Source organism: Buteo buteo, chromosome 32, assembly GCF_964188355.1.
Source record: "Buteo buteo chromosome 32, bButBut1.hap1.1, whole genome shotgun sequence".
Lineage (NCBI taxonomy): Eukaryota > Metazoa > Chordata > Aves > Accipitriformes > Accipitridae > Buteo > Buteo buteo.
In genome coordinates this window covers 1,253,752-1,280,018 of record NC_134202.1, presented here as the reverse complement: position 1 = coordinate 1,280,018, position 26,267 = coordinate 1,253,752, and the positions used below count along the sequence as shown (strand labels likewise).

General features: G+C 55.8%; 2 protein-coding genes across 2 annotated transcripts in view; one reads left to right on the top strand and one right to left on the bottom strand.

Moving 5' to 3' along the window:
• The window catches only part of TNXB (tenascin XB), a 58,808-nt gene extending 32,541 nt beyond the window's left edge, over nucleotides 1–26,267 (bottom strand). The window contains exons 1-15 of the mRNA XM_075019301.1: nucleotides 26,132–26,267; nucleotides 23,894–24,096; nucleotides 23,235–23,471; nucleotides 21,730–21,842; nucleotides 20,765–20,918; nucleotides 17,951–18,991; nucleotides 17,784–17,873; nucleotides 16,334–16,627; nucleotides 15,110–15,403; nucleotides 12,101–12,391; nucleotides 11,275–11,568; nucleotides 9,920–10,213; nucleotides 8,730–9,023; nucleotides 7,678–7,968; nucleotides 6,860–7,153 (exon numbers count right to left, since the gene is read on the bottom strand). Of these exons, the coding sequence (XP_074875402.1) occupies nucleotides 6,860–7,153; nucleotides 7,678–7,968; nucleotides 8,730–9,023; nucleotides 9,920–10,213; nucleotides 11,275–11,568; nucleotides 12,101–12,391; nucleotides 15,110–15,403; nucleotides 16,334–16,627; nucleotides 17,784–17,873; nucleotides 17,951–18,991; nucleotides 20,765–20,918; nucleotides 21,730–21,842; nucleotides 23,235–23,471; nucleotides 23,894–24,092 (4,180 nt within the window). The 5' untranslated portion in view covers nucleotides 24,093–24,096; nucleotides 26,132–26,267. The remainder of the gene's footprint in view (nucleotides 1–6,859; nucleotides 7,154–7,677; nucleotides 7,969–8,729; nucleotides 9,024–9,919; nucleotides 10,214–11,274; nucleotides 11,569–12,100; nucleotides 12,392–15,109; nucleotides 15,404–16,333; nucleotides 16,628–17,783; nucleotides 17,874–17,950; nucleotides 18,992–20,764; nucleotides 20,919–21,729; nucleotides 21,843–23,234; nucleotides 23,472–23,893; nucleotides 24,097–26,131) is intronic.
• On the top strand, nucleotides 1,328–3,136 carry LOC142026180 (uncharacterized). The gene is made up of 2 exons (XM_075019030.1): nucleotides 1,328–1,975; nucleotides 2,790–3,136. The coding sequence occupies exons 1-2, from the start codon at nucleotides 1,328–1,330 to the stop codon at nucleotides 2,892–2,894; spliced, it is 753 nt and encodes a 250-aa protein (XP_074875131.1). The 3' UTR covers nucleotides 2,895–3,136.

Genomic DNA, 26,267 nt, shown 5'->3' with positions numbered 1-26,267 from the left:
GTTTGAAACAAATTTGTCATACGCATTTCTTAAACTAGATAAATAGATGTTAGTCACAATGTTGATTAATTTGTTTACATGGTGGCGTTTTGTAAGTTCTTATATGCTCTATGTATTGCCTGTAGTTGCGTATCTCATCTCTGGGAGAGTGATTGGGATTATCATTTTGCTGTGCTGGGCAATGTCGACTTGTGAAATGATTACATCACTGGTCATGAGGTTAAGCTGGTATCTGTATGAGGCAGTGATATCATTTCCATACCTTGGGCACCTTCTGTCGGATTTTATTGGTAATTACACCCAATCCATTGGGAAGTTGGGGGGGGATACTTCCCCCCGTCCATTCCCCTCCCTTTTCTCCTTCCGACTAATTACAACAGTTTTCGAGAATTTTGAATATCCTTGGGATGCGCAAGCCAGTGTGCTGTTAGTGCTATGCCTCCTGACTATGTTCCAGGTCTTGTTTAGGGCTACAAAAAGGCTCTTTAAGAGTACCACCCAGAGATCTGTCCCAAAGCTTGATATGCATGGGTGGCACGGCATGTGGAAGAATGTGGGAAGGTATCTGGAGAACTTCTCACCTCCAGTGACTTGCAAGTTCACTCCCGAACAACTACAGAACCCTGATGAAGTGATAGAATTTTTGAAAGAAAAATGCTGTGGTTATCCCAGAGACACACAACTCACTACACTGTGCTGGGCCCTGGCCGGTATCTACCAAACACTGCTTGATATTAGGCAGCATCCTCAGGGGGAAAAGGGGGAAAAGATGGAGAATACGACAACATGCACCGTGGCTACCCCAACCCCGATGACAAGCACCGTGGCTGCCCCTACCACGACAACAGGTACCGTAGCTACCCCTATCCTGGTGACAGATACTGCGGCTAAACCAGAAAACCAACCTGTGCCAGTATCAGTCGCCCCTGTACAGAAAAAGAAACACACAAAGAAATCAGTTCGCTTAGTGAGAGATGAAAGTGAACCAGGGTCATCGCGAGAACAGGAGGAAGAGGTAGAACCTGAAATAATTACCCGATCTCTACCCATGAGTGAGTTGTGTGACATGCGAAAAGATTTTAGCCGCCACCCAGGTGAGCACATTGTTACCTGGCTGCTCCGGTGCTGGGATAGTGGGGCTAGTAGTGTGGAATTAGAGGGTAAGGAAGCCAAGCAGTTGGGATCTCTGTCTAGGGAAGGGGGCATCGACAAGGCGATTGGAAGAAAAACACAAGTTCTCAGCCTCTGGAGACGACTTCTGTTAGGTGTAAAGGAAAGATACCCCTTCAGGGATGAAGTTACATGTCACCAAGGCAAGTGGACCTCCATGGAGAGAGGTATCCAGTACCTGCGGGAATTAGCCGTGCTAAAGGTGATTTATAATGATCCAGAAAATGGGCAGTCACCCACAGATCCAGATGAAGTCCAATGCACACAACCGATGTGGCGGAAGTTTCTACGAAGTGCACCACCAACCTATGCCAACTTGGCAGTAATGTCCTGGAAAGAAGGCTATGGACAAACGGTGGATGAATTAGCTGTCCAACTCCGGCAATACGAAGGAAGTCTCTCTTCCTCCCTACGGGCCTGTGTCTCAGCTGTAGAGGAATTGTCCCAAGAGTTCCAGCAATTCAAAGTGGATATGTCCTCCTCCTCACCTGTACAGGCCCGCATCGCAGTTATTGGGAGTAAGCGTTCCTCTGCCCAAGAGAGAGGAGAGAGAAAGTACACACGACGGGCTAACCTGTGGTTTTACCTGCATGACCATGGAGAGGACATGAGGAAGTGGGATGGAAAACCTACCTCAGTTTTGGATGCACGGGTACGGGAGTTGCGAGACAAAGCAACCAGAAAAGAGGATTCTTCTTGGAAAACTGCTGCTCCAGTTTCCCGTGAGCAGTCCCCCAGACGCAGTAGATGGGCCGATCTCATTTCTGATCCTCTTGAAGGGACTTCTGATTCACGTGTGCAAAAAGTGAGTAACGGATATTCTAACCAGGATTAGAGGGGCCCTGCCTCCAGCCAGGTGGAGGAGAGGGACAACCGAGTCTACTGGACAGTGTGGATTCGATGGCCTGGCACATCAGATCCACAGGAATATAAAGCTCTAGTAGACACTGGTGCACAATGTACCCTAATGCCATCAAGTTATAAAGGGGCAGAACCCATCTGTATCTCTGGTGTGACAGGGGGATCCCAAGAGCTAACCGTATTGGAAGCTGAAATGAGTCTAACCGGGAATGAGTGGCATAAACACCCCATTGCAACTGGCCCAGAGGCCCCGTGCATCCTTGGTATATATTATCTCAGAAGGGGGTATTTCAAGGACCCAAAAGGGTACCGTTGGGCCTTTGGTATAGCTGCATTGGAGACGGAAGAGATTGAGCAGCTGTCTACCCTACCTGGTCTCTCCCAAGACCCTTCGGTTGTGGGGTTGCTGAAGGTTGAAGAGCAACAGGTGCCAATTGCCACCACGACGGTGCACCGGCGGCAGTATCGCACCAACCGAGACTCCCTGATCCCCATCCATAAGCTGATTGGCCAACTGGAGAGCCAAGGAGTGATCAACAAGACTCGCTCACCCTTTAATAGTCCCATATGGCCCGTGAGGAAATCTAATGGGGAATGGAGACTAACAGTAGATTATCGTGGGCTGAATGAAGTCACGCCACCGCTGAGCGCTGCTGTGCCAGATATGTTAGAGCTTCAATATGAACTGGAATCAAAGGCAGCTAAGTGGTATGCCACAATTGACATTGCTAATGCATTCTTCTCCATTCCTTTGGCAGCGGAGTGCAGGCCACAGTTTGCTTTCACTTGGAGGGGCGTCCAGTACACCTGGAATCGACTGCCCCAGGGGTGGAAACACAGCCCCACTATTTGCCATGGACTGATCCAGACTGCACTGGAAAAAGGTGAAGCTCCAGAGCACCTGCAATATATTGATGACATCATTGTATGGGGCAACACAGCAGAAGAAGTTTTTGAGAAAGGGAAGAAAATAATCCAAATCCTTTTGAAGGCTGGTTTTGCCATAAAAGAAAGTAAGGTCAAGGGACCTGTGCAGGAGATCCAGTTCTTAGGAGTAAAATGGCAAGATGGGCGTCGCCAGATCCCTGCAGACGTGATCAACAAGATAGCAGCTATGTCCTCACCGACCAATAAAAAGGAAACACAGGCTTTCTTAGGTGTTGTGGGTTTTTGGAGAATGCATATTCCAAATTACAGTCAAATTGTAAGTCCTCTCTACCAAGTTACCCGGAAGAAGAACGATTTTAAATGGGGGCCTGAACAACGACAAGCTTTTGAGCAAATTAAGCGGGAGATTGTTCATGCAGTAGCTCTTGGGCCAGTCCGGACAGGACAAGATGTTAAAAATGTGCTCTATACTGCAGCTGGGGAGAATGGCCCTACCTGGAGCCTTTGGCAGAAAGCACCTGGAGAGACCCGAGGCCGACCCCTGGGGTTTTGGAGTCGGGGATATCGAGGATCCGAAGCTCGCTATACTCCAACTGAAAAAGAGATATTGGCAGCGTATGAAGGAGTTCGAGCCGCTTCAGAAGCGGTTGGTACTGAAACACAGCTCTTCTTAGCACCCCGACTGCCAGTGCTGGGCTGGATGTTCAAAGGGAAAGTTTCCTCTACACATCACGCGACTGATGCCACGTGGAGTAAGTGGATCTCATTGATCACACAACGGGCTCGCATAGGAAACTCCAGTCGCCCAGGAATTTTAGAAGTGATCACAGACTGGCCAGAAGGCAAAGATTTTGGAATGTCGCCAGAGGAGGAGGTGACACGGGCTGAAGAGGCCCCGCTGTGTAATAAACTGCCAGAAAATGAGAGGCAATATGCCCTGTTCACTGATGGGTCCTGTCGCATCGTGGGAAAACATCGGAGGTGGAAGGCTGCTGTATGGAGTCCCACACGACTAGTTGCAGAAACTGCTGAAGGAGAAGGTGAATCAAGTCAGTTTGCAGAGGTGAAAGCCATCCAACTAGCTTTAGACATTGCTGAAAGAGAAAAGTGGCCAGTGCTCTATCTCTATACTGACTCATGGATGGTGGCAAATGCCTTATGGGGGTGGCTACAACAATGGAAGAAGGGCAACTGGCAACGCAGAGGTAAACCCATTTGGGCTGCCGCACTGTGGCAAGATATCGCTGTTCGGATAGAGAAGCTAGTGGTAAAAGTACGTCACATAGATGCTCGTGTACCCAAGAGTCGCGCCACTGAAGAACATCAAAACAATCAGCAGGCAGATCAGGCCACCAAGATTGAAGTGTCTCAGGTGGACCTGGACTGGCAACGTAGGGGTGAGCTATTTATGGCTCAGTGGGCCCACGATACCTCAGGCCATCAGGGGAGAGATGCAACATATAGATGGGCTCGAGATCGAGGGGTGGACTTGACCATGGACACTATCGCACAGGTCATCCACAAATGTGAAACATGTGCTGCAATTAAGCAAGCCAAGCGACAAAAACCCCTGTCGCATGGGGGGCGATGGCTGAAATATAAACAGTGGGAGGCCTGGTAGATTGACTATATCACACTCCCACGAACACGCCAAGGCAAGTGCCATGTGCTTACAATGGTGGAAGCAACCACTGGATGGCTGGAAACATACCCTGTGTCCCATGCCGCTGCCCAGAACACTATCCTGGGCCTTGAAGAGAAAATTTTATGGCAACACGGCACCCCAGAAAGAATTGAGTCGGACAATGGGACTCATTTCCAAAACAACCTCGTAGACACCTGGGCCAAAGAACATGGCATTGAGTGGGTATATCACATCCCTTATCACGCACCGGCCTCCGGAAAAATTGAACGATACAATGGACTGCTGAAAACTACATTGAAAGCGATGGGGGGTGGAACTTTCAAACATTGGGATACACATTTAACAAAAGCCACCTGGTTAGTTAATACTAGAGGATCCGCCAATCGGGCTGGCCCTGCCCAACCAAGACTTCCACATACTATAGAAGGGGATAAAGTCCCTGTAGTGCGCATGAGGAGTATGTTAGGAAAGACAGTCTGGGTTAGTCCTCCCTCAAGCAGAGGCAAACCCATTCAAGGAGTTGTTTTTGCTCAGGGACCTGGGTACACCTGGTGGGTGATGCAGAAGGATGGAGAAGTTCGATGTGTACCTCAGGGAGATTTGATTTTGGGAGAGAATAGCCAGTGAATTGGGCTGTATAATATTTAACTGCTAAATAACCTGCCAATGCATGTCATTGTAACTATAATGTCTATATGCCATATCAAGGGTATTACTGTAAGAATTACCCAAATGACTGCAGCATGGACTTTGAAACTGAGCCAAGTACAACAGCAATAGAACTTGAACTGGCACCCAGCAATTTCCTCAAGATCAACATCTTCGACCTGCAGACCAAGGGCGTGAGTTGCACCAAATGTACTAGCCACGAGTTCCAGAGGCAGCATGCAACAACCCAACATCTCACACCATCTCTCTTATCCTGAAGAACTGTTACAACAGATGGAGTCCCAAAGCCATGGACTAAATAAATCGATGGACACATTAGAGGAATAGCCCACAGGCTAAAGGAATACCATTTGTGTGTGTGTGTGTGTGTGTGTGTGCAAGGGGGAGAAGAACAAGTTCATATACTTATATATATATAAGACAAGGAAAGTGGTAGTGGTTGATTGGAAAATGTAAGATCTGGGCATGATGTAGATGGTATAGAATAAGGGGTGGATAATGTCCTGGGTTCAGCTGGGATAGAGTTAATTTTTACAGGAACCTGGGAGGTGGGGGGCATAGCCGGGGCAGCTGACCTGAACTAGCCAAGGAGCTATTCCATACCATGTGACATCATGCTCAGTATATATATAGGGAGCAGGCCGGGGAGGGGGGGGATGCTTCTTTCGGTGGGGGAAGTGGCGGAGCGTCGGGTCCCGGGTGGTGAGCAGTTGCACTGTGCATCACTCTTTTTGTATACTCGTTCATTAGTACCGTTGTTGTTGTAATTCCTTTGTGTTGTCCCAGTAAACTGCCTTTATCTCAACCCTCGAGGTTCCAGGTTTTTTTTCTTCTTTTCTCTCCTCCGTCTTCCCCCCACCCCAGCGGAGGGGGGCGGGAGGAGTGAGCTAGCGGCCGCGTGGTTCTTTGTTACCGGCTGGGCTAAAACCATGACACCATCCAAGCGTCCGAACCACCTGTCAATCCCTGAAACAGCCTGACTCATCCAGATGTTCATCTATCTACTAAATCCATCCATCCATCTGTCCTTTTATCAATTCATCCATCCAGTCATGGATGAACTAAACCAAGCTTCCAACCTTCCATCTATCCATCTCCTCAGGGAAGCAATTAGACACCTGCCCATCCATCCATCCATCCATCCATCCATCCATCCTTCCATCTACATTTCCCTCCCTCCTCCAATCTTCCATGCTCCCTTCCCTCTAACCCCGGCAGCACCCAAGAGATGTTCCACAAGCCATGGCCAATCCAACAAGCCACCCTCACTAATGGAGCGGGTGGGGGCATGCCCTGTACCCCTTGGTCACCAGGTTTGGGGGAGGAGTGAGAACAGGACTGGATGCCTGGGTCCATTGGGGTCCTTAGCGGAGCAGCCCGGGTGCTGGAGCAGGTACAAACCCTCATTTGTTTTATGTCCAAAGCCACATGTGGGCCTCCAAAGACCCATTCGTAGAGCTCCCTCCAGGCTTGCACACTCCAATCCCTCCAACACAGGCAGCACCCAAGAGATGTTCCCATTTCACAAGATGCCAAACACAACCAGGACAGACCCACACCCACCTCCTGCCCCACATCAAACCCAGTTCCAAAGGGGACATAAATGGGACCCACAGACACCCTCACCTGTGACAGCATCAGTGGAGACGGGGCCCAGACGTTTCCGACCCCACACCCCGTACAGGTTGAACTTGTAGCGGCGCGACGGTGACAGCCCAGGCACCGTCACCGTGCGGGAACCTCCGTCCACGGGCAGCACCTGGGGCTGGCCTTCTGCATCCTTGTACTGCACCGTGAAGGAGTCAAAGGTGCCCTCGGGGACGCTCCACTCCAGCTGGACAGAGTCGGGGCTGACGTGGGAGGCCGTCAGCTCGCCCAGGATGGGCTGGGATGGTGGTTCCTCCTCCGGCTCAGCTGCAGCTGTAATAGAGAGAGCACAATGCCCAGGATAAATATCCCACATGTCTCTCCACCAACCCACCCATCTGCCTCTCTATCCTTCCATCCATCAAAATCACTCATCTCTTCATGCACCTTCATCCATCCAGCAGTCCTTGAATCAACACTTCCATTCCAACATCTAACTAATGAGATGCTCCTTTATTCCTCCAATCAAGACATGCAACCAACCATCTCACCATCCACCCACCCAGACGTGTGTCTACAAAATCATCCAATCACACATACACTCCATAAACCACACATGATCATGCAACCAACCATCCAACCATCCAACCATCCATCCATCCGTATCTCCATCAATCCATACACATATCCATCAACTATTCAACCAAGGAGCCATCCATCCTTCCATCCAATGATCCAATTTTTATTGCACCCATCCATCCATCAATCCAACAAGTCAATCATCCAAAAATGTCGCTGCCCCAGTTCGTACCCCACTCCAAACCCGTGGTCCACATGGTGGCCACGAATGTTCTCACCTGTGACAGCATCAGTGGAGACGGGGCCCAGACGCTTCCGACCCCACACCCCGTACAGGTTGAACTTGTAGCGGCGCGACGGTGACAGCCCAGGCACCGTCACCGTGCGGGAACCTCCGTCCACGGGCAGCACCTGGGGCTGGCCTTCTGCATCCTTGTACTGCACCGTGAAGGAGTCAAAGGTGCCCTCGGGGACGCTCCACTCCAGCTGGACAGAGTCGGGGCTGACGTGGGAGGCCGTCAGCTCGCCCAGGATGGGCTGCGATGGTGGTTCCTCTGGCTCGGCTGCAGCTGTAACAGAGAGGGCACAATGCCCGGCATTAACATCCACATGTCCATCCATGCACCCACCAACCCATCCATCCACCCATACAATCAACCATCCAGTCCACCATCCAGCCACACACTCACCTAATCATCCATCCATCAAACCACCCAAACATCCGTCTGTCCATTCCACCAAAAAAAACCCTATCCCTCCCTATTTGCATTACATCCCTTTCTATAAGAATTTCTCCCCCAATTGGTCCTTGAGTCTGTTCCGCTCTTGAAGCATCAAACCCTCAAACCACTCACTCCTCTGACCAGGCAGACATCCAACAAAGGCTGCCAGGACCCCTCCATCCATCCACCCTTCCACACTGCCATCTAACCATGTGTCCATCCAAGCGTTCGAACCACCTGTCAATCCCTCAGTTAGCCAGACTCATACAAATGTTCGTCCGTCTACTAATCCATCCATCCATCCATCCGTCCTTTGATCAATTCATCCATCCATTCACGGATGAACTAAACCAAGCTTCCATCTATCCATCTCCTCAGGGAAGCAATTAGACACCTGCCCATCCCTCCATCCCTCCATCCCTCCATGCACATTTCCCTCCCTCCTCCAATCTTCCATGCTCCCTTCCCTCTAACCCCGGCAGCACCCAAGAGATGTTCCCAGTTCCCACAAGGCCCCAGGGGATCAGGACAGACCCAGACCCAGCTCCTTTCCTGCTCCATACCCAGGGCACCAAGGGGGCACAGATGGGGCCCACAGACCCACTCACCGGTGACGGTGTCAGTGGAGACGGGGCCCAGACGCTTCCGACCCCACACCCCGTACAGGTTGAACTTGTAGCGGCGCGACGGTGACAGCCCAGGCACCGTCACCGTGCGGGAACCTCCGTCCACGGGCAGCACCTGGGGCTGGCCTTCTGCATCCTTGTACTGCACCGTGAAGGAGTCAAAGGTGCCCTCGGGGATGCTCCACTCCAGCTGGACAGAGTCGGGGCTGACGTGGGAGGCCGTCAGCTCGCCCAGGATGGGCTGGGATGGTGGTTCCTCCTCTGGCTTGGCTGCAGCTGCAACAGAGAGAGCACAATGCCCGGCATAAATTACCACACATCCCTGCAAACATCCATCCATCCATCCATCCATCCATCCATCCATCCATCCACCTTTCCATCCATCTAGCTGATTGTCTACCCACCATCCAGTCCAACCAACCATTCATCTCTCCAGCTCTTTGTCCATGCCGCCACCCAGGCCTCCATCCCTCCCATCACCCATTTGCATGAACAGTCTTCGATATATCAGGGCATGCTATCAGTCAGCCAACCAGCCACCAGCAGAGCCTTTTGCCACCCCACCAGTCTCTCCAGTTATCGCTTGGCTTCTTAGCAATGCATTCATCCCTCCACCCATCTTTTTAGCCACCCACCCACGTGTCGATCTCTCCATTCATCCATCCATCCATCCATGCATCCATTCATCCATCCATCCGTCCCTCTCAACATTCATACTTCCATCTCCTGCACCATTCATTCATGCAACCCTCCACCCATTCAGCTCTCCATCTCTCCACACAAGCAGTCAGCCAGATATTTCACCTTCTGTGCATTCATGTTTCCAGACATCCATCCAACCACTCATCTTCCCACCCACCTTCTTCTATCGATCTGGACAAGAAACCATCCGTCCATCCAACCCTGCATCCAAACATCGATCGACGCACACAACCATCCTTATTTGCCTCCATTCAAAACACCCATCACCCAACCATCAGACACACAGCTATCCCTCCACCTGCTTATCCATCCATCCGTCTGTCCATCTATCCAGCCCTCCCTCTCACTCTCTTGCCTGCTCCCATACCTATGTCTATGCAACAGTCAATACCCAAGAGATGTCCCACATGGACCTGTTCCTGCCACATTCCAAACCCACCAACCCAAATGGAGCCCACAGATACCCTCACCTGTGATGGTGTCGGTAGAGATGGGGCCCAGACGTTTCCGACCCCACACCCCGTACAGGTTGAACTTGTAGCGGCGCGACGGTGACAGCCCAGGCACCGTCACCATGCGGGAACCTCCGTCCACGGGCAGCACCTGGGGCTGGCCTTCTGCATCCTTGTACTGCACCGTGAAGGAGTCAAAGGTGCCCTCGGGGACGCTCCACTCCAGCTGGACAGAGTCGGGGCTGACATGGGAGGCTGTGAGCTCGCCCAGGCGAGGTGGGGATGGTGGTTCCTGCTCCAGCTCTGCTGCAGCTGTAATAGAGAGGGCACAATACCCGGCATAATCATCTATGTGTTCGTATGTTAGCTCATCCATCCATCCAATGATCTGTTTGTCTATCCTTCCATCCATCAAATCTCCTCTCTTTCCATGCACCTTTATCTATGCATCGGTCCTTGAATCCATACCTCCACTCAACCATCCAACCAACCTGACGCTCCTTCATTTCTCCAAACATACAGTCTTCCAGTCAACAATCCACCAACCAGTCATCCCAGTACCATTCCATCCTTCCATCCAAATATCGGTGCACGCATCCATCCAATCACACATCCAGTCCACAAACCAAACACATATTAATCCGTAGAAAAACAGAATCATCAAGGTTGGAAAACACCTTTAGGATCATCAAGTCCAGCCATAAACCTAACACTGCCAAGTCCACCACTAAACCAGGACCTGAAGCGTCACCTCTACATTTCTTTTAAATACCTCCAGGGAAGGTGACTCAACCCCTTCCCCGGGCAGCCTGTTCCAGTGCGTGATAACCATTTTGGCAAAGAAATTTTTCCTAATATCCAATCTAATCTTGCCCTGGCACAACTTGAGACCGTTTCCTCCCATCCTATCACTTATTACCTGGAAAAAGAGACGGATACCAACCTCAATACAACCTCCTCTCAGGTAGTTGTAGAGAGCAATACAGTCTACCCTCACCTTCCATTTCTCCAGACTAAACAACAACCCCATTTCCCTCAGCTGCTCCTCGCAGGATTTGTTCTCTAGACCCTTCACTAGCTTTGTTGCCCTTCTACGGACACGCTCCACCACCTCGGCATCTTTCGTGTCGTGAGGGGCCCATTGCACAACCCATCCATCCATCCATGCAATCACCCATCCATCCTTCTATCCACCTTTCCCTCCCTCCCTCCAATCTTGCATGCTCCCTTCCCTCCAACCCAGGCAGAACCCAAGAGATGTTCCCAGTTCCCACAAGGCCCCAGGGGATCAGGACAGACCCAGACCCAGCTCCTTTCCTGCTCCATACCCAGGGCACCAAGGGGGCACAGATGGGGCCCACAGACCCACTCACCGGTGACGGTGTCAGTGGAGACGGGGCCCAGACGTTTCCGACCCCACACCCCGTACAGGTTGAACTTGTAGCGGCGCGACGGTGACAGCCCAGGCACCGTCACCGTGCGGGAACCTCCGTCCACGGGCAGCACCTGGGGCTGGCCTTCTGCATCCTTGTACTGCACCGTGAAGGAGTCAAAGGTGCCCTCGGGGATGCTCCACTCCAGCTGGACAGAGTCGGGGCTGACGTGGGAGGCCGTCAGCTCGCCCAGGATGGGCTGGGATGGTGGTTCCTCCTCCGGCTCAGCTGCAGCTGTAATAGAGAGAGCACAATGCCCAGGATAAATATCCCACATGTCCCTCCACCAACCCACCCATCTGTCTCTCTATCCTTCCATCCATCAAAATCACTCATCTCTTCATGCACCTTCATCCATCCAGCAGTCCTTGAATCAACACTTCCATTCCAACATCTAACTAATGAGATGCTCCTTTATTCCTCCAATCACGACATGCAACCAACCATCTCACCATCCACCCACCCAGACGTGTGTCTACAAAACCATCCAATCACACATACACTCCATAAACCACACATGATCATGCAACCAACCATCCAACCATCCAACCATCCATCCATCCATCCATCCATATCTCCATCAATCCATACACATATCCATCAACTATTCAACCAAGGAGCCACCCATCCTTCCATCCAATGATCCAATTTTTATTGCACCCATCCATCCACCAATCCAACAAGTCAATCATCCAAAAATGTGCGTGCCCAAGCTCCTGCCCTAATCGTAACCCATGGTCCACATGGAGTCCAAAGACATCCTTACCTGTGACGGTGTCAGTGGAGACGGGGCCCAGACGTTTCCGACCCCACACCCCGTACAGGTTGAACTTGTAGCGGCGCGACGGTGACAGCCCAGGCACCGTCACCGTGCGGGAACCTCCGTCCACGGGCAGCACCTGGGGCTGGCCTTCTGCATCCTTGTACTGCACCGTGAAGGAGTCAAAGGTGCCCTCGGGGACGCTCCACTCCAGCTGGACAGAGTCCGGGCTGACGTGGGAGGCCGTCAGCTCACCCAGGATGGGCTGGGATGGTGGTTCCTCTGGCTCGGCTGCAGCTGCAACAGAGAGGGCACAATGCCCGGCATTAACATCCACATGTCCATCCATGCACCCACCAACCCATCCATCCACCCATACAATCAACCATCCAGTCCACCATCCAGCCACACACTCACCTAATCATCCATCCATCAAACCACCCAAACATCCGTCTGTCCATTCCACCAAAAAAACCCTATCCCTCCCTATTTGCATTACATCCCTTTCTATAAGAATTTCTCCCCCAATTGGTCCTTGAGTCTGTTCTGCTCTTGAACCATCAAACCATGAAACCACTCACTCCTCTGACCAGGCAGACATCCAACAAAGGCTGCCAGGACCCCTCCATCCATCCACCCTTCCACACTGCCATCTAACCATGTGTCCATCCAAGCGTTCGAACCACCTGTCAATCCTTCAGTTAGCCAGACTCATACAAATGTTCGTCCATCTACTAATCCATCCATCCATCCATCCATCCGTCCTTTGATCAATTCATCCATCCATTCACGGATGAACTAAACCAAGCTTCCATCTATCCATCTCCTCAGGGAAGCAATTAGACACCTGCCCATCCCTCCATCCCTCCATCCATCCATCCACATTTCCCTCCCTCCTCCAATCTTCCATGCTCCCTTCCCTCTAACCCCGGCAGCACCCAAGAGATGTTCCCAGTTCCCACAAGGCCCCAGGGGATCAGGACAGACCCAGACCCAGCTCCTTTCCTGCTCCATACCCAGGGCACCAAGGGGTGCATGGATGGGTCCCCCAGATGTCCTCACCTGTGACAGCATCAGTGGAGACGGGGCCCAGACGTTTCCGACCCCACACCCCGTACAGGTTGAACTTGTAGCGGCGCGACGGTGACAGCCCAGGCACCGTCACCGTGCGGGAACCTCCGTCCACGGGCAGCACCTGGGGCTGGCCTTCTGCATCCTTGTACTGCACCGTGAAGGAGTCAAAGGTGCCCTCGGGGACGCTCCACTCCAACTGGACGGAATCAGGCGTGACATGGGAGGCCGTGAGCTCTACCAGGATGGGCTGGGATGGTGGTTCCTCTGGCTCGGTTGCAGCTGCAACAGAGATGGCACAAGGCCCAGCATAAACATGTATGTTTTCGTTTGTCTATCCATCCATTGATCTGTTTGTCTATCCTTCCATCCATCAAATCTCCTCTCTCTCTATGCGCCTTTCTCTGTGTATCCTGGTTTCAGCCGGGATGGAGTTAACTGTCTTCCTAGTAGCTGGTACAGTGCTATGTTTTGGGTTCAGTATGTGAAGAATGTTGATAACACGGATGTTTTCAGTTGTTGCTCAGTAGTGTTTAGACTATAGACAAGGATTTTTCAGCTTCTCATGCCCAGCCAGGGCACCTGACCCAAACTGGCCAACAGTGTATTCCATACCATGTGATGTCCCATCTAGTTTAGGAACTAGGAGGTGGGGGCAGGGAATCGCCGCTTGGGGACTGGCTGGGTGTCGGTCGGCGGGTGGTGAGCAATTGCCCTGTGCATCATTTGTACATTCCAATCCTTTTATCATTACTGTTGTCATTTTATTAGTGTTATCATTATCATTATTAGTTTCTTCTTTTCTGTTCTATTAAACCATTCTTATCTCAACCCACGAGTTTTACTTCTTTTCCCGATTTTCTCCCCCATCCCACTGCATGGCGGGGGAGTGAGTGAGCAGCTGCGTGGTGCTTAGTCGCTGGCTGGGGTTAAACCACAACACGGTGCATCAGTCCTTGAATCCATACCTCCACTCAACCATCCAACCAACCAGACGCTCCTTCATTTCTCCAAATATACAGGCTTCCAACCAACAATCCACCATCCAGTCATCCCACTACCATTCCATCCTTCCATCCAAATATCGGTGCACGCATCCATCCAATCACACATCCAGTCCACAAACCAAACACATATTAATCCGTAGAAAAACAGAATCATCAAGGTTGGAAAACACCTTTAGGATCATCAAGTCCAGCCATAAACCTAACACTGCCAAGTCCACCACTAAACCAGGACCTGAAGCGTCACCTCTACATTTCTTTTAAATACCTCCAGGGAAGGTGACTCAACCCCTTCCCCGGGCAGCCTGTTCCAGTGCGTGATAACCATTTTGGCAAAGAAATTTTTCCTAATATCCAATCTAATCTTGCCCTGGTGTAACATGAGGCTGTTTCCTCTTGTCCTATCACTTGTTATCTGGGAAAAGAGACAGATACCCACCTCGCTACAACCTCCTTTTAGGTAGTTGTAAAGAGCAATGAGGTCTCCCCTCAGCCTCCTTTCCTCCAGGCTAAACAACCCCAGTTTCCTCACCCGCTCCTCGCAGGCCTTGCTCTCTAGACCCTTCAACAGCTTCGTTGCCCTTCTTTGGACACGCTCCCACACCTCAGCGTCTTCCTTGTAGTGAGGTGCCCATCCCACAATCCATCCAATCATCCATCCATCCAAACATGTCCTCACCCAATGAGCCACACATTCATCTAAGCACCCGTACACCATCATTCCCTCTCTCCAGGCTTCCCTCCCTCTCCCCATCCCTCTATGGCCATCAACCTTGCCTGCACCCAGCTCTCCATCCAACCTCCAGTTAACACCCACCCAAGAGATGTTCTCATTTCTCAGAAGAGCTAAAGACCTTCTATGGGTGTTGCCCAAAGTCTGGCCACAGTCCATACCCAGGGCCCCAAGGGGTGCATGGATGGGTCCCCCAGATGTCCTCACCTGTGACAGCGTCAGTGGAGACGGGGCCCAGACGTTTCCGACCCCACACCCCGTACAGGTTGAACTTGTAGCGGCGCGACGGTGACAGCCCAGGCACCGTCACCGTGCGGGAACCTCCGTCCACGGGCAGCATCTGGGGCTGGCCTCGTGCATCCTTGTACTGCACCGTGAAGGAGTCAAAGGTGCCCTCGGGGACGCTCCACTCCAGCTGGACAGAGTCGGGGCTGACGTGGGAAGCCGTGAGCTCACCCAGGCGAGGTGGGGATGGTGGTTCCTTCTTTGGTGGGGCCGGAGCTGCAAGAGGGACAGTACAATGCAGGACACACTGTGGACACACCACCATCCATCCATCCATCCATCCATCTTTCTGTCTGTCCCTTCATCCACCGAATCACCCACCCGCCACTCAACTCACCCAACCATCCCCCCTTCCATCCATTTCCCATTTCTTTACCTGTTTGTCCACCCATCCACTCATCCATCCAAACATCCCTTTGTCAGGCAATTCAGGCAGCCAGGCTGCCAGAAACCTGTCCTTCCATCCGTCTAACCATCCATGTGTCTTCCCACCCACCTATGCTTCCTTTCGTCCTGTCACCCATCATGTCTCCATGACCCTTCTCCTCACATTAATTCATGGAACCCAACTATCCAAGCATGCAACTATCCATCTGCTCATTCATTAAACACTCTGAATATCGACCTGACCACCCATGCTTCCATCCATCCATCCTTCCATCCATTCATCTAGCCAGTCATCAATCAGTCCACCAAACCATTTTTCCAGCCACCCATCCAAAAATCGATATATCCACTCATCCATCCATCCATCTGATCCCAACCATCAATCCACCCATCCACCCTTCCTCCCATCCAATCCCACCCACCCATGTAATCTCAACCATCCATCAACAGTCCCAATCATCCATCCCTCCAATCCCATCCATCCATCTAATCCCAACCATCAATCCATCCACCCAATCCCATCCATCCATCTTTCCAATCCCAACCATCCCTCCACCCACCACCCAATCAACCACCCACACAAGCATCCACCCTTCCATACAAACATCCCTCCATCCCTCTGACCTTGCACACACCCACCCCCACCCCCAAATCGAGGGCCAGATGCTCTTCCCAGATCCCTCAAGGTCAAAGGAGCTGCCAAGGCTCCTGATTTGCTCCAAACCCAGCGCCTGCAGAGGACACAGATGATGCCCTCACCTGTGATGGCTTCGGTGGAGATGAGACCAATCCGTTTCCGACCCCACACCCCGTACAGGTTGAACTTGTAGCGGCGCGACGGTGACAGCCCAGGCACCGTCACCATGCGGGAACCACCATCAACCGCAAGTGCCTGAGGTTGGCCTTGCACATCCCTGTACTGCACCGTGAAGGAGTCAAAGGTGCCCTCGAGGACGCTCCACTCCAGCTGGACAGAGCCAGGGGTGACATGGGAGACTGTGAGCTCTCCCAGGCGAGGCCGGGGCGGTGGTTCCTCCAACGGTGGGGCTGGCACTGCAATGGAGATGGCACAATGCAGAACATGAAGATCCAGCCACACATGCATCCTTCTGCTAAACCATCTGTCCATTCACCCATCTGTCTAAGCATGCACCCTTCGATCCAAGCACCCAACCATCCCCCCTTCCTCCCATTGATCCACCCATCCATCCAATTGTCCATTTATTCTGTTATTTGTCTGTAGTTCCATCCATCAGTCCCTTTATCTGTCTGTCTACTCATTTGACGATTCAAGGTTCCAGGCTTCCATCTATTCAATGACCTGGTTTTCCATTCATTTTTCTTTACATCAGTCTTTGAATCCACCTACCCACCCACTCACCCATCCACCCACAGACCTATCCATCCAACTTTCCATCCACCCATCCACGCATCTATCTATCCAACCTTCCATCCATCCATGATTCATCCATCCTTCCACTCATCGATCTGTCCCTGTGACCCACCCACACACCCATCCACCTATCCCAGCATCCATCCTTCCATCCATCCAACCACGACACACCCCCCCTCCATCCATCCTTCCACCCATCCATCCACCCAACCATGATTCATCCATCCTTCCACCTCTCCAGCCACCCATCCCACCCATCCCAACCATCCAACTACAATCCATCCATCCATCCACCCAACCATGATTCATCCATCCTTCCACCTCTCCAGCCACCCACCCGCCCATCCCAACCATCCAACCGCCATCCATCCATCCACCCACCCATCCTAACAATCCAACCACCATCCATCCATCCACCCACCCACCCAACCCAACCATCCAACCACCATCCATCCATCCACCCACCCATCCTAACGATCCAACCACCATCCATCCATCCACCCACCCACCCAACCCAACCATCCAACTACAATCCATCCATCCATCCACCCAACCATGATTCATCCATCCTTCCACCTCTCCAGCCACCCACCCGCCCATCCCAACCATCCAACCACCATCCATCCATCCACCCACCCACCCAACCCAACCATCCAACCACCATCCATCCATCCACCCACCCATCCTAACCATCCAACCACCATCCATCCAACCATCCAATCCCCCATCCCAACCATCCAACCACCCCCAACTTGTCTACCAAAAGCAGGTCAACCTGAGTCCCTCTCATTGCTGCCATGGACCACCTGATGGTACCTGCTTTGGCTACGACACCTTGGGGTTCAGTCAATTCCACCTCATACGTGTGCTCCCAGTCCAGCGGGGGCTCATCGGTGCCATCGACCCCTGCACCCAAAAGAGGAGTGGATGGTTATGGGATGTCCCTGTGCCATGTTGTCCCTGTCTCCATCCCCATCACCCACCTGCCGTCACCAGGAATGTGTAGGACTTGGAGATGTGCCCCCGCACCACGCCGTGCACCTCCACCCGGTACCTGGCCCCTGGCACCAGCCCTGGCACCCGGGCCACCGCTGTGTCCCCTGGCACCTGCAGCTCCCCCTCGGCCCCCTCCGGCTCTTCCAGGAGCCGGTAACGGATCACCACGGTCTCTGCGTGGCCCCGCAGCCCATCCAGGTCCACCAGAGCCTCGCCGGCGGCCCCTGGCATCAACTGGGGCTTGGGATGGGGCATCTGGCGAAGGAGCTGGTGACGCAATGGGGCCGGGCTGCGGCGTAGAAGGTAAGAGAGGATGGCACGGGCCACCGCCGGCACTGTTTGGTTGCCCCGGAGGGGGAATTTTGTAGCCCGGAGGTGGCTCTCCAGGCGCTGCAGCAAGGAGCCATTGTAGGTGGACAGCTTGGCCCCAAGGTCATGCAGAGATGGGCCACCCGGGAGCACTGGGGACAGTGGGGATGCTGGGGACACCGGGGACCATGGAGATGGAGGTGACACAGGGGACTGTGGTGATGCTGGGGACCGTGGAGATGCAGGTGATCTTGGGGACATTGGGGATGCTGGTGCCTCTGGGGATCTTGGGGACACTGGTGAACCCGGGGATTCTGGGGACGCTGGTGACACTGGGGACCCTGGTGACACTGGGGACTTCGGCGATGCTGGGGACACTGGTGACACTGGGGACCCTGGTGACACTGGGGACTTCGGCGATGCTGGGGACCCCGGGTACCCTCGAGATACTGGGGACGCTGGAAACCTTGGAGATGCTGGGGATGCCGGTGACCCCAAAGACCCTGGTGACCCCAAGGATGCATCCGGTGACACTGGTGATGCCGGTGATCCCAGGGACCCTGGTGACCCCGGGAATGCTGGTGACACTGGGGACCTTGGGGATGCCGGAGACCCTCTGGCTGATGGTGATGCTGGGGCCACTGGTGATGCCGGGGACCCCAGGGAACCCTGAGGGGACCCTGGGGACCCCCCATGGGTGGGCAGAGTCTGGGCAAGCGCTGCGAGAGCAAAGGGGAGCAGGGTCATCAACCTGTCCCCAAATGTCCCCGTCTGCCAGAGCCCAGGGACCCACAGTGGGGGACACAGGGATGGCTGGACACAGGAAGGGATGGGGACAGATGGATGCATAGGGACAGCCTGGGGACAGCCATGGGGATAGACTGGGGATGCCCAGACTCATGGGAACAGACTGGGACAGATGGACTGACAGGGACAGACTGGGGACGTCTGGACCCAGGCAACAGAGGGACGCACGGGGAAGCACCAGGGGATGTGGGTACACGTGGACCCATGGGGACAGACAAATCCATGGAGACACGTTGACCCATGGGGTCACGCAAGCCCATGGGGACACGTTGGTCCATGGAGACACACAGACCCATGGGAACACATTGACCCATGGGGACAGACGAGCCCATGGGGACACACGGACCCATGGGGACACACGAGTCCACGGGGACACACGGACCCATGGGGACACACGGACCCATGGGACAGACGAGTCCCTGGGGACGCACAGGGACAGACGCAGATAGACGGGCCCAAGGGGACACACGGACCCACAGGGACAGACCGGTGACACACAGATCCACCAGGACAGACAGACGTATGTGGACCCGCAGAGCCATGGGGACACACAGATGGGGATGGACAGAGGCTGCAGGCAACGTCCCTGTCCCCATGCCCATCCCAGTCCCTGTCCCCATGCCAGTCCCTGTCCTCATGCCTGTGGCCGTGACATCCCCATCCCTCTGCCATCCCCATCACTATCCCATCCCTGTCCCCATGTCCGTGCTGTCCTCATCCCCATGCTTGCATCATCCCTCTCGCCATGCCTGTCCCCATGCCGTCCCTGTCCCCATGCCGTCCCCATCCCTGCGCTGTCCCCATCCATCACCATCCCCATGTTGTCCCTGTCACCATGCCTGTGCTCATGCTCTCCCCATCCCCATGCCATCCCTGTCCCCATGCCCGTGCCATCCCCATCCCTGTGCCCATCCATGTCCCCATCCTTGTCCCCATGCCCGAGCCATCCCCATCGCTTTCCCCATACCCATGACCATGCCATGACCGTCCTCAACCCCATCCCTGTGCCATCCTTGTCCCCATCCCTGTGCCATCCCCATCCCTGTCCCCATGCCCATGCTGTCCCCATTCCTGTCCCCATCCCTGTGCCTATGCCACCCCTGTCCCCATGACTATGCCGTCACTGTCCCTGTCCCCCCCCCACACCATCCCCATTGACATACCCACGCCATCTCCATCCCTGTCCCTCTGCTCATGCCACCCCTGTCCCCATGCCCATGCCACCCCATCCCTTTCCCCCTCCTTATCCCCACCCCTGTCCCCATGCTGTCCCCATGCCCAAGCCATCCCCACTGCTGTCCCCACACCCATGACCATGCCATCACCATCCCCATCCATGTGCCACACCCAACCACATGCCTGTGCTGTCCCCAGCCCTGTCCCCTTGCCCATGACACTACGTCATCACTGTCCCCATCCCTGTGTCACCCCGTCCACATGCCTGTGCCATCCCCACCCCTGTCCCCATGCTGTCCCCATCGCTGTCCCCCCACCCATGACCGCGCCATCCCCGTCCCCATCCATGTGCCATCCCCACCCCCGTCTCCACAACCACACCCGTCACCATCCCCGTGTCGTCCCCCTTCCCGTCCCCATGCTCATGCCCGTTGCCATCCCCGTGGTGCCCCCCCCCCATCCCCACGCCCATCCCCTCGCGGTCCCCGCGCTCAGTGGGTGACACGTACGGGTGCGGATGCGCAGGGTGCTGGGCGCCCCGAGGTGCTGCTGCCGTTGAGCCTGGATGAAGAGCTCGAAGGCACGGCCCGGTGCCAGCCCCGTCACCTCGAAGGTGACGGCAGAGCCGGGCAGCTCATGGGTGGTCATCGCCGCCGGCTCATCCTGAGGACAAGGGACATGCCAAGGACAGGCTGGGGACCTGGCCCTGAGTCAGGCGGCAGGTAGGTGGCCACAGCCAAGAGCTTCTCCCAGGGCTGGGGGACACATTGGGGACACACTGGGGACAGCTACGGAAGGACACGCTGGGGACAGCGTGGTGAGGACACCTTCCTCATCCCTGAGGCAGGCAGGAGGCAGGTGGCTGCAGCCAATGGCTTGTCCTGGGGCTGGGGGACATGTTGGGGACACACTAGGGACATACTGGGGACACCACAGCGAGGACGTGTCCTGGTCCCTAAGCAGGGCTGCAGGCAGGTGGCAGCAGCCAGGTGCCTCATCCTGGGGAGAGGGGACATGTTGGGGACACTGGAGACACCATGCTGGGGACACATCCCCGTCACCAAGCCAGGTAGCTGGAGGGTGGCCACAGCTGCTGGCTCATCCTGGGGACAAGGGACGCGTTGGGGACACCATGGGGGAACCCATCCCTAAGCCAAGCAGCAGATGGGTGACACTATCGTGGCTCATCCTGGGGACAAGGGACATTATGGGGAGATGTCCCCATCCCCAAGTTAGGCAGCAGGAGGTGGCCTGACCACTGGCTTGCTCTGGGGACAACGGGCACATTGGGACCATGTTGGGGACACCATAGGGACACCCTTATGGTGTCTCCTAGTGGGGCAGCAGTGGGTGGCCACAGATGACACCTCATCATGGGGATGAAGGCCACGTCAGGGCCACATTGGGGCCACCACACTGGGGCCACTGCAGCGCTGGGGACCTGTCCCCACCCCTGTCCCCGTCCCCAGCTCACCAGGGGGATGAGGGCCACCTGGTAGCCGTCCACGGGCACGAGAGGACGTGGCCAGGTCACACGGAAGGACGTCTGGTTGCGGGTGGCCAAGCGCGGTGTCACCGAGGGGATCTCTGCGGGGACAGGGTCCCATCAGTGGGTGCCACCGCAGGGACATTTTGAGGCACCATGGGATGGGGCACCCATGGGATGGGGACACCCTGGGGACACCATGGGACTGGAACACCTTGAGGACACCCTGGTGACACCACAGGATGGGGAACTCATGGGATGGGGATGGGGACACCCTGGGGACACCATGGGACAGGGACACCATGGTGATACCATGGAATGGGACACCTATGGAATGGGGACACCTTGGGGACACCACAGGACAGGGCACCCAAGGGATGGGGACACGGCAGGACAGGGACACCCTGGAGACACCACAAAGACAACATAAGATGGGGCATCGAGGGGATGGGGACACCCTGGGACTGGGACACCTTGAGGACACCCTGGTGACACCATGGAGCGGGGCACCCATGGGATGGAGACACCCTGAGGACACTATGGGACAGAGACGCCCTGGGGACACCCTAGGGACAGGGAACCCTGGGAATGGGGACACTCTATGGACATCATGGGACAGGGATGCCCTCGAGGCACCATGGGGACACCATGGGATGGAGCACCCTTGGGACAGGGACACCCTGGACACACCACAAAGACACCACAGGATGGGGCACCCAGGGGATGGGGACACCCGGAGGACACCCTGGGGACACCATGGGCCAGGGCCAACGGGATGGGAACACCCTGGGGACAGTACAGGGCAGGGACACCCTCAAGACACCATGGGGACACCACGAGGACAGGGCAGCCATGGGATGGGGACATCAGGGGACAGGACACTCTTGAGACACCACGGGGATACCACATGATGGGGACACCATGGGATGGGGACATCGTGGGGACATCAGGGGGATACCACGTGATGGGGACACTCTGGGATGGGGACACCACGGGGAAACCACAGGACAGGGCACCCACTGGGTGGGGACACCCCAGGGACACGGAGGGGACACCCAAGGAACAGGGACACCCAGGCCATGGGGACACCAGGTCATGGGGCACCTACAGGGCAGGGACACTATGGGGACACCTGGGGAGCACTGGGGACACTCGGGGACACACCAAGGTGGCATCAGGCTCCACTACAGCCGGGGGGGGAAGGTGGGGGGGGGCACTGGGAGCACTGGGATGGGGACACTGGGGGAGCATTGGGGACCCTTGGGGACACCTGGGAAGCACTGGGGACACTCGGGGACACTTGGGGACACCTGAGGACCCTTGGGGACATACCAAGGTGGCATCAGGCCCCTCAACAGCCGGGGTGGGAAGGCGGGGGGGGGGCACTGGGGAGCACTGGGATGGGGACGCCGGGGGGAGCATCGGCAATCCTTGGGGACCCTTGGGACCCCTTGGACCCCCTTGGGGACACTCAGGGACCCTTGGGGACATACCGAGGGTGCAGCGGGGCCCACCACGACCGGGGGGACAGGCGGGGGTGGCACAGTGGGGGCCGGTGAAGCCGGGGAAGCAGCGGCAGCGACCCCCCCGACAGCGTCCTTGGTCACTGCAGCCGAGGGGACAGGGGGGGTCGGGGGGGACAGGGGGAGTGGGGGGAGGGGCGGGGGGGGAGGGGCAGCCACAGCCTTCCCCGGGGGGGGACACACAGAGCTCCCGAGCCAGGGTGCGTCCTGCAGGGATGGGAAGGACACGGGGGGGGCGGGGGGTGACGAGGCCCCATGGGCCCCCCCAGTGTCCCCATGACCCTTATGTCCCTCCCCCGACCCTCCCCGTGTCCCCCCCGTGTCCCCCACAGGTTCCCCCCCCCGTGTCACCCATATGCCCCATGTCGTCCCCCCCCAAGTCCCCTCCATGTCCCAATGTCACTCCCTGTCCCCCCCATGTCCCCCCATGTCCCAGTGTCCCCCCACGTCCCTCCATACCCCCCACACATCCCCACCGTGTCCCCCCATACGTCCCACGTCCCCCAGGTCCCCGTGTCCCATGTGTAATGTCCCCCACGTCCCCCCACCCACCCACACGCCCCCCCATGTCCCAATGTCACCCCATCCCCCTCCACATCCCCCCCCCATCCCAATGTCCCCCCACATACCGGTGCCAGCCTGGGGTCCCTGGCTGTCCCCGCACTGTCCCTGCAGCGCCCGCACTTGTCCCTCCAGCTCCCGCAGGCGCCCCAAAATGGCCACCAGCGCCGCCGCCCCACAGGGGGGACCCGGGGGGGACCCAGGGGGGGTCCCCGTCCCCCCCCGCAGCGCCAGGGCCAGCAGCAGCAGGGGCAGCCCCGGGGTCATGGTCCTGTGGGGAGGGGACGGATGGCACCCGTGGGGACACCCGTGGGGACACGAGGACACCCGTGGGGGACACGTAGGGGACACAGGGATATCCTAGGGGACACTGACAGGGACACGCGGGCATCATGGGGGGGACACAGGGACACCCGTGGGGGACACCCAAGAGACCCAGGGACACCCGTGGGGGAACACAGAGGACATCATGGGGGACACCCAGGGGACACGGGGACACTGACGAGGACACACAAACATCATGAGGGGACACCCAGGGGACACGGGGACACAGGGACACCCATGGGGGACACCCAAGAGACCCAGGGACATCCATGGGGGGGACACAGGGGACACAGAGGACACTGACGGGGACACCCAGGGACACATGGACATCATGGGGGGGACACAGGAGACAAAGACGACACCGATGGGGACACATGGACATCACGGGGGGCACAGGGACACCCGTGGGGGACACCCAGGAGACCGAGGGACACCCATGGGGGGGACACAGAGGACACTGACGGGGACACCCGGGGACACATGGACATCATGAAGGGACACAGGGACACCCAAGAGACCCAGGGACATCCATAGGGGACACAGAGGACACTGACGGGGACACCCAGGGGACACGGGGACACCCACGGGGGGGGACACAGGAGACAGAGGACACTGACGGGGACGCACGGACATCATGAAGGGACACCCCGGGGACACCCGTGGGGACACCCAGGGGACACAGGGACATTGTGGGGCACACCCAGACACCCGTGGGGGACACCCGGACACCCACGGGGACACCCAAGGGACACGGGGACATCACGGGCGACACAGGGGACACCCACGGGGACGCCGTGACCGACGGCACCCACCCACGACCCTTGTGTGTCCCTGGCACCAGTGCGCCCGGTAGCACCCAGCAGCCCCCAGTAACAGCAGTAACCCCCCAGGTCTCACTGACTGCAGCAGCTTCAACCCCCCCCAGCCCCCACTCACACCAGTAACCTCCCCAGTAACCTCCCAGTGCTCACTAACTGGACTAGCTTGATCCCCGCCCAGCCCCCCAGTAACACCAGTAGCCCCCCAGTAATCCGCCAGTAACCCCACCCTCCAGCAACACCAGTAACTCCCAGTCACCGGTAACACCAGTAACACCAGCACCTCCAGCAACTCACACCAGTAACACCAGTCACTGCAGCAACACCAGCAACAACTCCAGTAGCACCAGTAACTCCAGTCGGCCCATCTCCAGTAACACCAGTCATCTCCAGTAACACCAGTCAGCCCATCTCCAGTAACACCAGTCATCTCCAGTAACACCAGTCAGCCCATCTCCAGTAACACCAGTCATCTCCAGTAACACCAGTCAGCCCATCTCCAGTAACACCAGTCACCCCCCAGTCTCCAGTAACACCAGCAGCAACCAGCAACCCCAGCAACTCCAGTCACCTCCAGCAACTCCAGTCACTTCCAGCACCAGCAGCAACACCAGCGCCTCCAGTAACACCAGTAGCACCAGCACCAGCACCTCCAGTAACACCAGTAAGTCCAGCAACTCCAGTAAGTCCAGCAACGGCAGCAACACCAGTAACTCCAGTCACTTCCAGTATCACCAGTAACAACTCCAGTCACCTCCAGTATCACCAGTAACTCCAGTCACTTCCAGTATCACCAGTAACAACTCCAGTCACCTCCAGTATCACCAGTAACTCCAGTCACCTCCAGTATCACCAGTAACAACTCCAGTCACCTCCAGTATCACCAGTAACTCCAGTCACCTCCAGTATCACCAGTAACTCCAGTCACCTCCAGTATCACCAGTAACAACTCCAGTCACCTCCAGTATCACCAGTAACTCCAGTCACCTCCAGTATCACCAGTAACAGCTCCAGTCATCTCCAGTATCACCAGTAACTCCAGTCACCTCCAGTATCACCAGTAACAACTCCAGCCACCTCCAGTATCACCAGTAACTCCAGTCACCTCCAGTATCACCAGTAACAGCTCCAGCCACCTCCAGTATCACCAGTAACTCCAGTCACCTCCAGTATCACCAGTAACAGCTCCAGTCACCTCCAGCAACACCAGTGACACCCGCAGCTCCAGTGACTCCAGTAACCCCAGTGCCTCCAGTCACTCCCAGCACACACAGAAACTCCAGTAACACCAGTAAGCCCA